The sequence below is a fragment of the Xiphias gladius genome, chromosome 16, assembly GCF_016859285.1.
Source record: "Xiphias gladius isolate SHS-SW01 ecotype Sanya breed wild chromosome 16, ASM1685928v1, whole genome shotgun sequence".
Lineage (NCBI taxonomy): Eukaryota > Metazoa > Chordata > Actinopteri > Istiophoriformes > Xiphiidae > Xiphias > Xiphias gladius.
Genome location: NC_053415.1, coordinates 24,353,296 through 24,365,707, shown reverse-complemented (window position 1 = coordinate 24,365,707; position 12,412 = coordinate 24,353,296). Strand labels below are relative to the sequence as shown.

Genomic DNA, 12,412 nt, shown 5'->3' with positions numbered 1-12,412 from the left:
GTAAATACTGAGGGTTTACCACAAAGTGCAAACCAATGGTAACACTCCAGAACAGAAAAACTAGATTAATCTTTGCCAGAAAACCTCTAAGAAAGGCCTTTCCAGTTCTGGGACAGGATTCTTTGGATATATGAAACCAAGAATAACTTGTACCAGAATGATGGAAGAGAAGAGTCTGGAGAGGGAAAGGTACAGCTCATTATCCAAAGCCACCACATCATCTGTCAAACATGGTGGGGGCAGTGTTATGGCATGGCCATGTATTGCTGCCAATGGAACTGAGTCACCGGTGTTTATTGATGATGTGACTGCTGACAGAAGTAGCAGGATGAGTTCTGAAGTGTACAGGGCTTTACTATCTGCTCACATTCAGCAAAATGCTGCAAAACTGACAGGACGGTGCCTCACAGTACAGATGGATAATGACCCAAAAACACACTGCGAAAGCAACCCGAGAGCGTCCCAAGGCAAAGAATGGAGTATTCTTTATATCCAGGACTGGTTTTAATGTTGTGGGTTATGTAATTTCTTTGACTCATTTGTGTGTCATATTTACTAGAAATCAGTATTTGCCCAAATGAGGCGTTCTGTGTTCTTGGCTGAACCTTCTGTGTTGCTGGTGATATTTTCACCAATCTTTGCAGTTTTGCATCGGTGAAGAACGAATAAACGTACCTGTTCCCATGCATCAATTTTACTCCCTTCTCTATTCCCGATCTGTGAAGTTAAAAACCTTAACCATTCCAAAGATAAACCTTGAGACAATTCAATTTGAGTTTCCAATTCTCTCTGACAGATTTTATATGCATTTACTTTCAAACAAGAGTCAACAGTTTACATGATAAAATCAGATGAGGACTCCATCTTATTTCCATCCCCACTCAATTTTCATTGTGTGGACTTCATGTTTGCCTTAGAGGAAATCCCTCTCTGCTCTGTGATTATTCACTTTAGGTTGCGAGGCTTAGAGTTATTTACATCTCTAATAGATTCTTTAATTGAGGTCAAGTTGAGGCATCGCTGCTGCCGAACCATTCCGATTTGTGATTGGAAGACTGAAAACATAAAATGCTGGTACCATACAGCAATAGATGAGAGCGCTCTCCTCTGTAATGACATCACCGGTACATTAACCTTGCAAAGGACAAAGTAGCTTCGTGAAGTTGTGACAGCTAGCTGATGAATTCTGTCTCCAGAGTGCCAAAACTTAACTGAGTATGTTTTGTCCTATGTGTCAAGAGGACTGCGGCTCAGGTTGCGTCCCTCTCCTTGTCTGTCAAATGTCACATCTCAGATACGGAGCACATTGTGTACTTGCATTCAAAAGATTACACAGAGACAGAAGGTCTGATGGGGCGATAAAATGAAAGACCCAAGTTTCCAAATTCAAAAGCCCTTGGCTTCTGCACCGGTACCATGAAACTGATTACAGAGCCAAATTGCCAAATTACACTAATTGTATACTGTAGATAATTAACAGTCCGATGGGAATGTCAGTGCATCTCCGAGAACTCAACAAATTGCCATGAGGTTTAGTACGGATATTTGACTTTTTAATAGTTTTATTGACTCCTTACCTTTAACTTTCCTCTTCCTTTAGCAAGAGGTCAATGATTTCTCCTTAATCAACACGTAAATATCGGGACATGGTACTCCTAAAATCAACGGACACATTTCTGTGCAGTTTTATTCACATATTCCTGTTCACTACATGATGAATACTTATGTTTTTTGGTAGAACCATGACTTTGGCACCGCAATCAGGTCATAATCACCGATTGTACACAGGGACATCCGAATAGGTGAAATCCTGTCAAATTTATTGCACACCTTAAAGCTTTCCTGAGGATGAAAAATTTCCATGTCGGTCACTTTTCCATAGCACCAGTACTACTTCAAAATGTCAGCCACGAAATGAACTAAGCAGATGTTAATGTTTCCCAGGGGATTTCACCTTTTGACATTAATGACCACATGCTCTAATGAAAACTGTAGCCTCCGGAGGCCACTAGCGGAGCTTTGGACTAAGTTTGTTAAACTGTAATCTTGTCAGGACACTTTTTAAGCTGAGAAGTCGTAGCCTTTGCATGGCTAATTTCAGTGGAACTTGAAAAGCGGCAAGATCCTTCTCATGGCTTACGCAGCCAAGCGGTGCGTGCATTATTTGCTTAGGGCGCTATGATAACTTCATAATACATCATGTTATATAAACGTAATAAGTTTGTTTCCACCTGTTTTAGGAAAATAAGAGTTTATAACCCAATAACAGATTAAATGACTATTTAAGACACTGAATGGTGCAATGTAAGTAGATGGACTTTTACAAAAGATATTGAGTTCCCACAGATAAACTCTCAGGAACTGCTCGGAGTGACCGTAATGATTGCTTACTGGACGGTACACTTTCAGACAGCTGTTGTGGTATGGATCAATGCCGAGTGATCTTTAAGTGAGTGGACTCTGAACTTCCTGCCAGTCTCAGTGAAACTCGAAAAGAGTAAAGGTGACAACATGTGGACTAAAGTGATCTCACCTGTCATGTTGCAGTATACCTGTGTGGGCCCCAGGGGACCACTCCCATCTGGATCAATGGAGTAGAAGCCCGAGGAGCTGCCAATCAGCTTGTAAGCCTCACAGGACGACTCGTAAATAGCTGGAAGAAGCAGAGTGGGGACTGAAATCAGTTATTCCTCCACCAATCAGCCCACGCTCCGACAGCTTTCTCCTGGCTGAGTCATCTGACTGTGCACATATTTATTATGTATTTATTGTTTTCATATCTTTAAAAGAGTGAAGCGTTGGCTGTTGGTGGCATATGTTGCCGTTCTATCTGTAGCCACGTTTTAGCAGTTTTTGCTCTGATGCAGACAAGATATCGGCACAGCAACGATTCCTATCTGGATACTACAGCTATATAAATGACTACTGAAATGCCTGATCAGAATTTATTTACTGTAAAGTTCTGAGGTGTATTCACTGTCCAGTCCTTGTACGTCTAATAGTTACGGACGTGAATGGGATGTATGAACCAATTTCTTTCATTGATTAAAGGACATGAAATCCTTCACGTTAAAGTATCTACGACCAATCACCAAACGGGTTTAGACCGCCGCCTCGGCTCCTGCACAGCACATATACAGTTATAACGGTGGCAGATTTACCTCACAAAATTCTTACTAATGTTTGAAACAGTGGGTCCTTGATTTAAGACAGAGGAAGACAAAAGCAGGCCTCTGATTTCTAGCCCGTTACCGTTGTTTGTTTTTGTTGTTGGCTAAAATTTTAACGGTAGCTTACAGATTTTATGAGGTGTAGCCACCTGCATAATTAAACCAATGTTAGCGCCATGATTTGGTATAAAAATTCTGTCTCCGGTGGATTTATTAAGGTTTCCAGCTGACTCGATCTAAAACGAGAACTCTTGCATATGTTCTCGATGCGACATACACCGCGCTGCAAGGCTACGGGTAAAAGGTTCGAATGCACAAAGCCAGTATTCCCACCGGCTGAGGCTCCATGTAGAAGACATGGAAAAAAAGACACAGTAGTAGTAGTAGTTCTTCTTTTGCAGTGTGGAGCTAGTTAGTAACAGTATCATAAGTGTGATGATGAAAAATGTAAGCTCAGAGTCATATTTCATTACAACATAACCCTGTTATTAAACCGGTTACATTTGGGGACAAACAAGTTTTGATTTACGCTTAATTGTTTGTATTTTCACCCCCAAAAAAAAGAAAAAAATTGTTTCACTTTTAGTCGGAGTTTTAGTCGGAGTTACACAACATTGACATTCAGGTCAATGTTGTGTACTTGCCAAAATCCAATAAAGAGCAGGACAAAGCCAATAACTCTTTTACAGTATAGTACAGGTCCAGGCTGGCTTCCATGGGAAATAATACATACTCTAGGGCACCTGCTATTGTGGAGGTTCTTCTGAACATAGCTTGTAGCCCAGCAAAAATATTTTAAGTATGAAATCCTCCTTGGCTTTGGAAGAAAAGCTGGATTAGGTTAGTTCTGTGGGTAGTTCATTGGCCTGACGTGCTAAATTATGCATCTTACATTAGCACAGAAAAACACATTTTTCCTTTCACATTCGCCCTTGTATTTGCTGTTTTGGAAAGGCAAAAAAAAGACACTACCTTCCAAACTATGTCCAAACTGTGTCACTCATACTACAGCCAAACAGTTGATTGGTGATTAGTTCGAAATACTCAGGTTTCAGATATTAAATTCTGAGATGTGGTTGGAAAATGTGTTTCCGAGGAAGCTGATGACAGTTGAGTAGAAAAAAAGGGCCTATTTTTAATTCAGCAGCTGTTCTTTTCTGTCATGTTCCCTCCGATGTGCAAAGAACACTGCATTTGCCTGCATATAAACAAGAAATCAGATTTCTGGGGCAGGGGAATTTCACACATAGTTTCCAACATCACTCCCCACAGCCAATATCAAGGCGATGTTGGGGGATGTCAAAAAAATGACAAAAAACTTCTACATCTCGAGTGAGTGCAAATTCAGTCAGTCTAAAGCTATTTAAGGATATAGCAGAAAAGAGATTCTCAGAAAACTTGAAAGTGAGAAATAGCAGCGCTGAGCGTTAGGTCATGTCGGGTTGAAGCAGGGCACGTTTTGGCTTTGCCTCGTAAGGTGCACGAAGCGAAGAAAGCTATGCGCGAGACCGATGAAGACGTGTGGGCTGAACCAAATGACACAGCTCAGTAGGCCTAGAATAAATAGGGCGGTAAAGAGGCTGTAATAGCAGGTTTCGACCTAAGGTGAAGAAATGAACGTGGGACCAACTGCTCACAGTTGTGACATGTCGCTCCAGAGTATCCCGTTCCCGAGCAGTCGCAGGCGAAGGAGCTCCACGTCTGAGAGCAGTGGCCTCCGTGTTCACACAGGTTAGGAAGGCATCTGAAAAGACAAGTGTTTTTACAGTTCTGTTACTCTCATTATGGATAACTCTGATCATCACTCCCTTTGTTAATCAGTTGTCAGAGAAATATAAATATTAAAAAACAATAGAAATGTTTTTTTATTGTCTGACCAACGGTCCAAAACTGGACTGGATGCTGCTTAATTTTCCTGTCGGTTGACTAATTGTTTATTGTTTCAGCTCCAGTTTACTCCTAATACACCTTTATCTCCAAAATTTGCCAATTTTCCAGCACTTTGACCCATAGAAGAGCTGAAGCTAATAGAAGCAGCGAAAATGACAGTAATTTCTTGGCAGCAAAACAAAAGATCACGCAAAGCTCTGAGGGATTTGTATTCGGTATCAGTAGAGGTACTCCTTTTGTTACTGTTTAGAAAGCAGATCTTTTATTTATTAGGTAAGCAAGACCCCTGTTCATTGTTCTCTGCATTCTTTTGTCTGCTGTTATGAAAACCGGCTTTTGAACCCACCCGAAATAATAATTTGCTGTTTTTTCATGTTTTGTGAAGCTGCATTAAAAATCCCAAATCACCGTGAAATGATGGTGTCTCATGTTGTGCCCTTGTCTCAGTTTGAAAAAGCTCAGACATTGCTGCGTTTTTTTCTAAAATAAAGCATTACTGTCACCTTCAGACTGGAATGCCTGTTAATGGGGTTTTACCACAATGAGCGCTTCACAGAATTTTTTAAACCGCACTATTCTGATTAATAGTCCTTTCCTCAGGCCTCCTCCAGTTTCACGTAATTGCCAGCCTTTCGAGCGTGCATCTATAATTTCATACACTTTCATCTCTCACCTATTAACTGCAGCGGAGTGGGCCAGCCGCAACACAGATAAGGTTGCACCCATTGGTTTAATTACCATCAAGCTATTTTCTCTTCTTGTGTTCACGAGTGCCCTTACAGGTCATGAAATTACAGTAGCCAGCACACCTAAGTGCACACTGACCACAAATTGAGTCACAGGATTGAATTAGACACAGAGAAACGGAAATTAACACTGATAAAAGTTAATTTTCTCATACTCTAGGATCATTAATATGCCACAGTGAGTGAAATGACAGTAACCATCAACGCAATAAACAGCACATCAGCCTCACATCACATATCATGTCCCCATAAAAAGATTGCAGCGCAGAGGCATCAACTATATATCAAAAAGAACAAGGAAAAGTGTGGCTAATGCTACCCGCTTACAAATTTCTGTCACAGCAGGTTTTCCTAACTCTTAAATCTCCATAGATAATATTGTTTTCCTCTCCTTCTGAGAAGGAGCAAAACCACCTTTTGCTCATTAGATTGTGTTTTATGACGCAGCGTTTTGCCGCGCAGGCCTCACCGTCCTCAACAACCTTGTTTCCAGCAGCAGCAAAAGCACTCTAATAAACCCACTGTACACTACCTGCCCGTCACCAACGTTAGCATGTAGCTGATGCGGAAAGTAGAACATTTAATGTCGAAAGAGCCGGGTATTTCCCTCAGGAGTTGGACTAAAAAAAGGAGAGAATAATGGAGCATAACACAACTCCAAGTAATTACTGTCAGTATGTCAGTGCTGTGTTTACACCTTGTTGTGCTACCCCACCAAAAATAGCCAGAAAAATCAATTAATGCAGGTTTAAACCCTTGTCTCTTATGTAGGTACTAAGTGGGAAACTGTTCCTACAATGCTGGCCATTACAATTTTATATAAGATATAATATTTTAGGGATTTGTGTCCATCAGCTTGTTGGGGAAGGTCCTCTACCACCCTAGCAGCCAAAAAGTGATCACTGTCGGCTTAAGGATTTTTCTTTATATGATACGAATGGTTAGAAATCTGCGTTCATATCCACCTGAAAGAATTCACCAAGAGCTGTTTATGATATATAAACTATCTCAGCCCAATGTCCACACCACTTTTGCGCTCATCCATCAATATGAGTTTTATGCGTTTTTAGGGGAAAAAACAAGTCACTTAAACACATACACATAAAAGATGGGGAAAAAAACCATCTCATTCCATCGTCATCTGTCATTTCCTACAGTGCATCCCTTCGCCCACTGACATACACAGACTGGCAGTGCTGCTGTGTTTACATATCCTCAGACATCGAACGATCTGACAAAGGGGAGATTCTTCTCAGGCCAAATACAAGGGGAAGATGGCAGTTTGCATGTTTGTCTCATTCCTCTAAATGTTCCACGCCACATGCAGACATTCGCTGAGCTCATAGGTCTGCCGATCCCATTCACAGGGCCCGCAGCTGTGCAGGGTAATGAAGGATAGCATGCCACACAGGACAGTAGGGAGCAGCTTGTTAGCATAGCCCTCTGCTAGAGAAGGTGTTACTGAGTTTCTGTTGCAATTTAATTGGATGATCCTGTCAGCATGTTTGTCTCCATGGGACAAGATGTCAGTGACTTTCGGGCTGCTCTGCAGACAACATATTGCCATCCACAAATTAACAATGTGGGCATGAATAAGTCTGCTGCCAACTTGGAAAACGTTTCTCAGATTTTCGTGTCTGACAGATTTTGTCGTTTGGATGTCAAAGTTTTTCGGAAGATCTCTGTGAGATCTGTCCTCTAATTAAACGAAAGTGTGATTGAGAAATGCAGGCTACTTTACCTGTCTCGTATATTGCACGTGTCAAACTGAAGCTCGTTATAATGTCCCAGCAATCCTTGCTGTACATGACTGAGATTCATTGGCTGGCTGCTGATGAATATGAGCCGCATACACCCCTGGAAGGTCGGCGTCGGGAGCTGACAGTCCATGGTGGGACAGCCTGGACGGAAAGGACACATGAGGCTACCTTTAGTTTTACTGTACAAGCAGTATCCCCCCTTTTCAAGAAACATCTTGTTACAGTGCGTTTTAAAGAGAAGAAAAATCAGGTATCTTAATATCGCAAACACATTGTAAAAATCCACTAACCTCCAAAGTAAAAGTTGCCTCTTGGTTCCACTTGTTCCCACAGTTCAGTTGTGGAGCACGGCTCACCATCCACAGTCAAAGTGATCTGTAGATTCTTCGTGTCGAGACTTACAGAGTGCCACAGTCCATCACTTACTCTGTGACCTAAAGAGGAACATTTCACATTCGCAAAAACTGTTCAGTCGGCTGTGGCGCAGAAAGTTATTTGCCGTGGACCTGGAGGCTGTGTAGAGTTTCTGCCACTGCATTCTGTTTCATCTGAATGGGATACAGCGATAGTGGCTGTGTTTTTTTTTTTTCGGCAGCCACCAGCATTGGTGTTGTCAGGGCGGCATGCAGCTGTGGCCACAGGAGGACGTGACTTTTAATGACTCACTTCACCGGCGTTTTGGTCTAATTAAAGATACACTTTTGACACTTTTGAGGCTGATATCTTTGCAATACCTGCCTGAAATCCCCATGTTTCCGCCACGCACAGCTCCTTTTGCACAGTCGTTTTTGCATCGCAGAAACTGGAGACAGTCGAAAGAGCTTCCAGCCTCCTCAAAGACTCTGAGCCTCAAAGAAAAATCTCTCCCTCCTCCACTCCGCCACTTGTCAACCAAATTCTTGCTGCATATTTTATCATGTAGATTAGGTTAATGTGTAAATGAGGAAGTGTGACTCTAACGTGAGCTTCTCGGTGTTTATTATCTATTATTAGCAAATACTGTAGGTGCATACTACCAGTGGCATAAAGTAACTAAGTACTGCACTCAGCTACTGTATTTTATACGTCTACATTCTACATTTCAGATGGGATTATTGTACCTTATACGTCATTGCAGTTGTTTGACAGCTATAGTTACCAGTGTCATACCAGATTAAGCTTCTGAAAACCTATAATGAGCATATAAAATATGATGTATTGGTATGCAGGAAAAAGATTAACTCAACATTGTATAAAGTTGTTTAAATTAACTCAACCTTGATCAGGTGCTCATCACACAAATTTTCTGCCTGATGTTAGAAAAATGCATTTCAGAAAAACTGGATTTTTTTTTTATTGGACTCTTTCATCCAATTTGTTTCCTTCCTTCAAATGCCATAATTTCCCCTTCTGATAAAAAAAGGTCAAACCTGGTTCTCATTTTGTCAAACAATTGATCCCTTGCTAAATCTAATATTTGGATACCTAGGAACCAAAATCAAGCGGAAAATCTGTTTAAACCCAAAGAGATGAGCAATAAGCCAACTCAGCTTGATCCGCAAAGTATTTCTTTTAAATTGACAGTGACAGCTCATCTTCACAGAGCTGTAGCTTTCACAAGGACAATGCCACAGCAGCAGATGTGACTTGAAATTACCGAGCCACACTTGTGTTCCGACTGCACTGGTCCCAGACTAAATTTGCATCCAGATTGAGCTGTGCTGTGGCTTGCGAGCTCAGAGGGGACCAGACGGTCATGCAGAATAAACCATCTGAGTTATTTTAGTTAGGCTAAAATCAGATATGTTCGAGCTCTCGGGAAAACTTGAGACTTTCACACAGAGTCCATTGATGCCTGTCGCCTACAGCAGAACCTTTTATCGTGGAGTACTGTGAGCGCCATGGGCCATTTTTCTCCACTCCATTGACTGTTTCATGGAATAAACAGTGTAGTCACGAGGGATTGCTGGCAGGGCATCAGTGGGAGTTTCCTTTCCCCCCTTTCAGCTCATATACAGTATATCATGAGCTCCTTGCTGTCCTGCTGCTGGCCAAGCTCGGAGTGTAACAGCACTATCCAGGACACAGATCTAAAGGGTTTTATATCATGTCGGTGATCTGCATGGCTATTGCACTAAAAAAAAATAAAACGATCGCTTACTCCTCCTATGCATGAGACTACATCTTCGAGCCCCACTGCTGCCTCCCGGACACATGCAGTTTCATGTGACAGTTTCACGCCATTACTGCACCGAGCTGCCATGGCAGGTGCCTGACGCCTTTGACAGCATAACTGACAGCAGATGCAGCATAAGCTAAGTGAAACAAAAGCTCATTTTGAATGTCGTTACTCGTCGTAGACACTGGTGTATCCCTTGGTCTGACTTTAAGACAAAGATGTTTGCTTGTGTGAACACTAAACCTATGTTGTCGATGCAGATCATTTCTGGGATGAACAGAGGAGGATACAGATCAATATTCATTCCGCACTAACGCTCTTTTGCATTTGTCAAACATCTGCAATTACAGTGACCCTTAAGCTATCCTATCGTCCACGTGTCAGGCTGAAAAAGAAACAGTTTTAAACAACTATTTAATAAAACTGAAAAAATGAAACGAACAGGGGGTTAAATATAGAAAGGTTATCTGATTTGCAGCAACCTTGGCAGAGACCCGCAGCACAGTTTAATGATTGCACTGAGACACTTCTGCTGTGCTACATTTGACATTGCTATGAGGTATGTGATACTGTTGTACCTTTGGAGGAGGCACCTCCCAGCACTAAAGAGTCAGCGGCAGACAGCTCTTTTGACTTAAAAATGACCCTAACTCTACACAGCATGCAATAAAGATCTAGCGGCAGTGAGTCCAGTTTTCTCTGCTTGGATCTCACTGTTCTAAGGGAGACGTCCAGCTGCTCCCAGTATCATACACCCTTTGCCCACTGGACTCGGATCATTTCAGTACCCTGGTGTAATTAGGGAATTTACCCCCCCTGCCCCATGCCCGGGGTTGATTCAGTACGTTCACAGAGGACAAGTCTTCTTTTTATACACATTTGCAGACTAGATCCCGGGGATTATCTCTCAGTACGTTTAAAATGTTAATGGTCTCCGTGCTGAGTAGCTACATTAGCCCCCTGTAACCAACCATTTGTAACCAAGATGCTATCTTCGTGCTTGCTCAATAATCATTTTAGCTGTGACCTCCAAAAATGTACTTAAGAGGAAGCAAGACAAACAATCCTGATGAAAATAAGTGAGTGAATAAATAGATAAATCCCCAAAATGACTGCGAAGTCAATTCATGTCAAAACTAATATAAGATTACCTCTTTACTCTGATAAATTAATTTGCAGTGAAACTTGTCCCTTAGCTGTGGTTGTGTTCTCCATCTATATTTCCCTGCAGCCCGCCATCTGCTGAAAGTCTGGCTTACGCAACCAATCATAGTAATCAGTGTTATCTCTGCTGAGCAACCCCATGCTGAGGATTGGACAACAAATTTGAGAAATTCTTAGAAAATAATTATTTTTCGGGTTTATTAAAGACAAAGTAAGAAAGATGAAATGACTTGCACCTCTAATTTTGGATTAAGGTGCCTCTTTGTATGCCTCAGCTGAGCGAAGCACAAAAACAAGCAGCCTGGTGGACTTTATGCACTTGATTGTGTAAATAGGGCACTTCGGGGTCAGCGTGCCCACGTGGACGTGTGTGTCTCAAGTTCCCCACAAATAAGAAGGAAAAAATGCACCAGCATACTCTTCTCGAAGGTCAAGTTTGAGGTTAGGTCTTGGGTTGTGTTTCCTTTGCAAGATTTCTACTCCACTCTTCTTCCTCCCAGGGTTATTTAGTTAATGCAGAAAATATTGTCAGTGATTCACTTAGAGGTGCACTGTGGAGTTTTCTTGTAAATTAAATGAAGTTATATTCACATTCGGTGTTTGTCACCCAAACGCATCGCGTGTATCCTTGAGCTCTATGCAACGTGTCGAATGCCTTTCCGTCCACATAAAACAAGAATTTCGAACCCAGCATTTTGGACATGTTTTCATCTTCTCCTTCCCTGTCTTTGCTGTCGCACTGTAGCGTTCCCTGGCATGTTACCACCACGTACATGTAAGCGAGACAAACAAAAGAGCGAACCAATCATAAAAAAATAGCTACAAAGCACCACTAGTAAAATACTCCACAAGGAACCTTTAAGCAAAAAAAAAAATGCATTAGTTTCATCCTACTGTACAACATCAGATTATCTTAATTATATATTGACAATGGAGCTTCTCTTTTCTTTTTAACCAAAAACAAAAGGAAAAACCTTAAATATTCAATACTTCAAATATACTTTAGGTATGACCCAGAGAAGGTTTATGTTTTGTAAATGTTTTTGTATATGTGTGTGTGTGTGTGGGCTGTGGACTCACCAGTGGAGACCTCTGATTTCTGTTGTCCTGAGCTGTGTAGGGTCAGATACAGTCCAGTGTTGCTGATCAGCAGCTCCAGTCTCTGGGGCTCCGGGTTCATCTGCACAGAAAGCAGCAGCCCATCTGGGTTCCACGTCCTGAACTGGAAGCGAACAGAGAAGCCCCCTGTGGCAGACACTGCTGATGGAAGCGACAGGAAGCTGCTGCCGGAGCTCAGAAAGGTGCAAGCCACCAGCTGGGGCTGCGAGCACGAGAAGGTCACGTTGCCCTGGAGGACGACAAAGCCAAGGAGGCAGATTTGCATGTATCCGCAGCTATGTTAGGAAAGGCTTGTCTCATGTGAAATTCATTGTGATATGTTCGGAAATAAATGCCGTGGTGATATGCGCAAAAAGGGGCCAGATGGCTAAAGAACCATGAGCAAACCCTTAGCCTAACCCCAAC

At 42.0% G+C, this 12,412-nt stretch overlaps 1 protein-coding gene across 3 annotated transcripts in view; it reads right to left on the bottom strand.

The window, feature by feature from the left end:
• The window catches only part of LOC120801996 (contactin-associated protein-like 5), an 82,905-nt gene that overhangs the window by 28,635 nt on the left and 41,858 nt on the right, over positions 1-12,412 (bottom strand). For all 3 annotated transcript variants that reach the window (XM_040149398.1, XM_040149400.1, XM_040149399.1), the window contains exons 8-12: positions 11,969-12,236; positions 7,857-8,000; positions 7,548-7,707; positions 4,808-4,914; positions 2,534-2,653 (exon numbers count right to left, since the gene is read on the bottom strand). In XM_040149398.1, the coding sequence (XP_040005332.1) occupies positions 2,534-2,653; positions 4,808-4,914; positions 7,548-7,707; positions 7,857-8,000; positions 11,969-12,236 (799 nt within the window). The remainder of the gene's footprint in view (positions 1-2,533; positions 2,654-4,807; positions 4,915-7,547; positions 7,708-7,856; positions 8,001-11,968; positions 12,237-12,412) is intronic.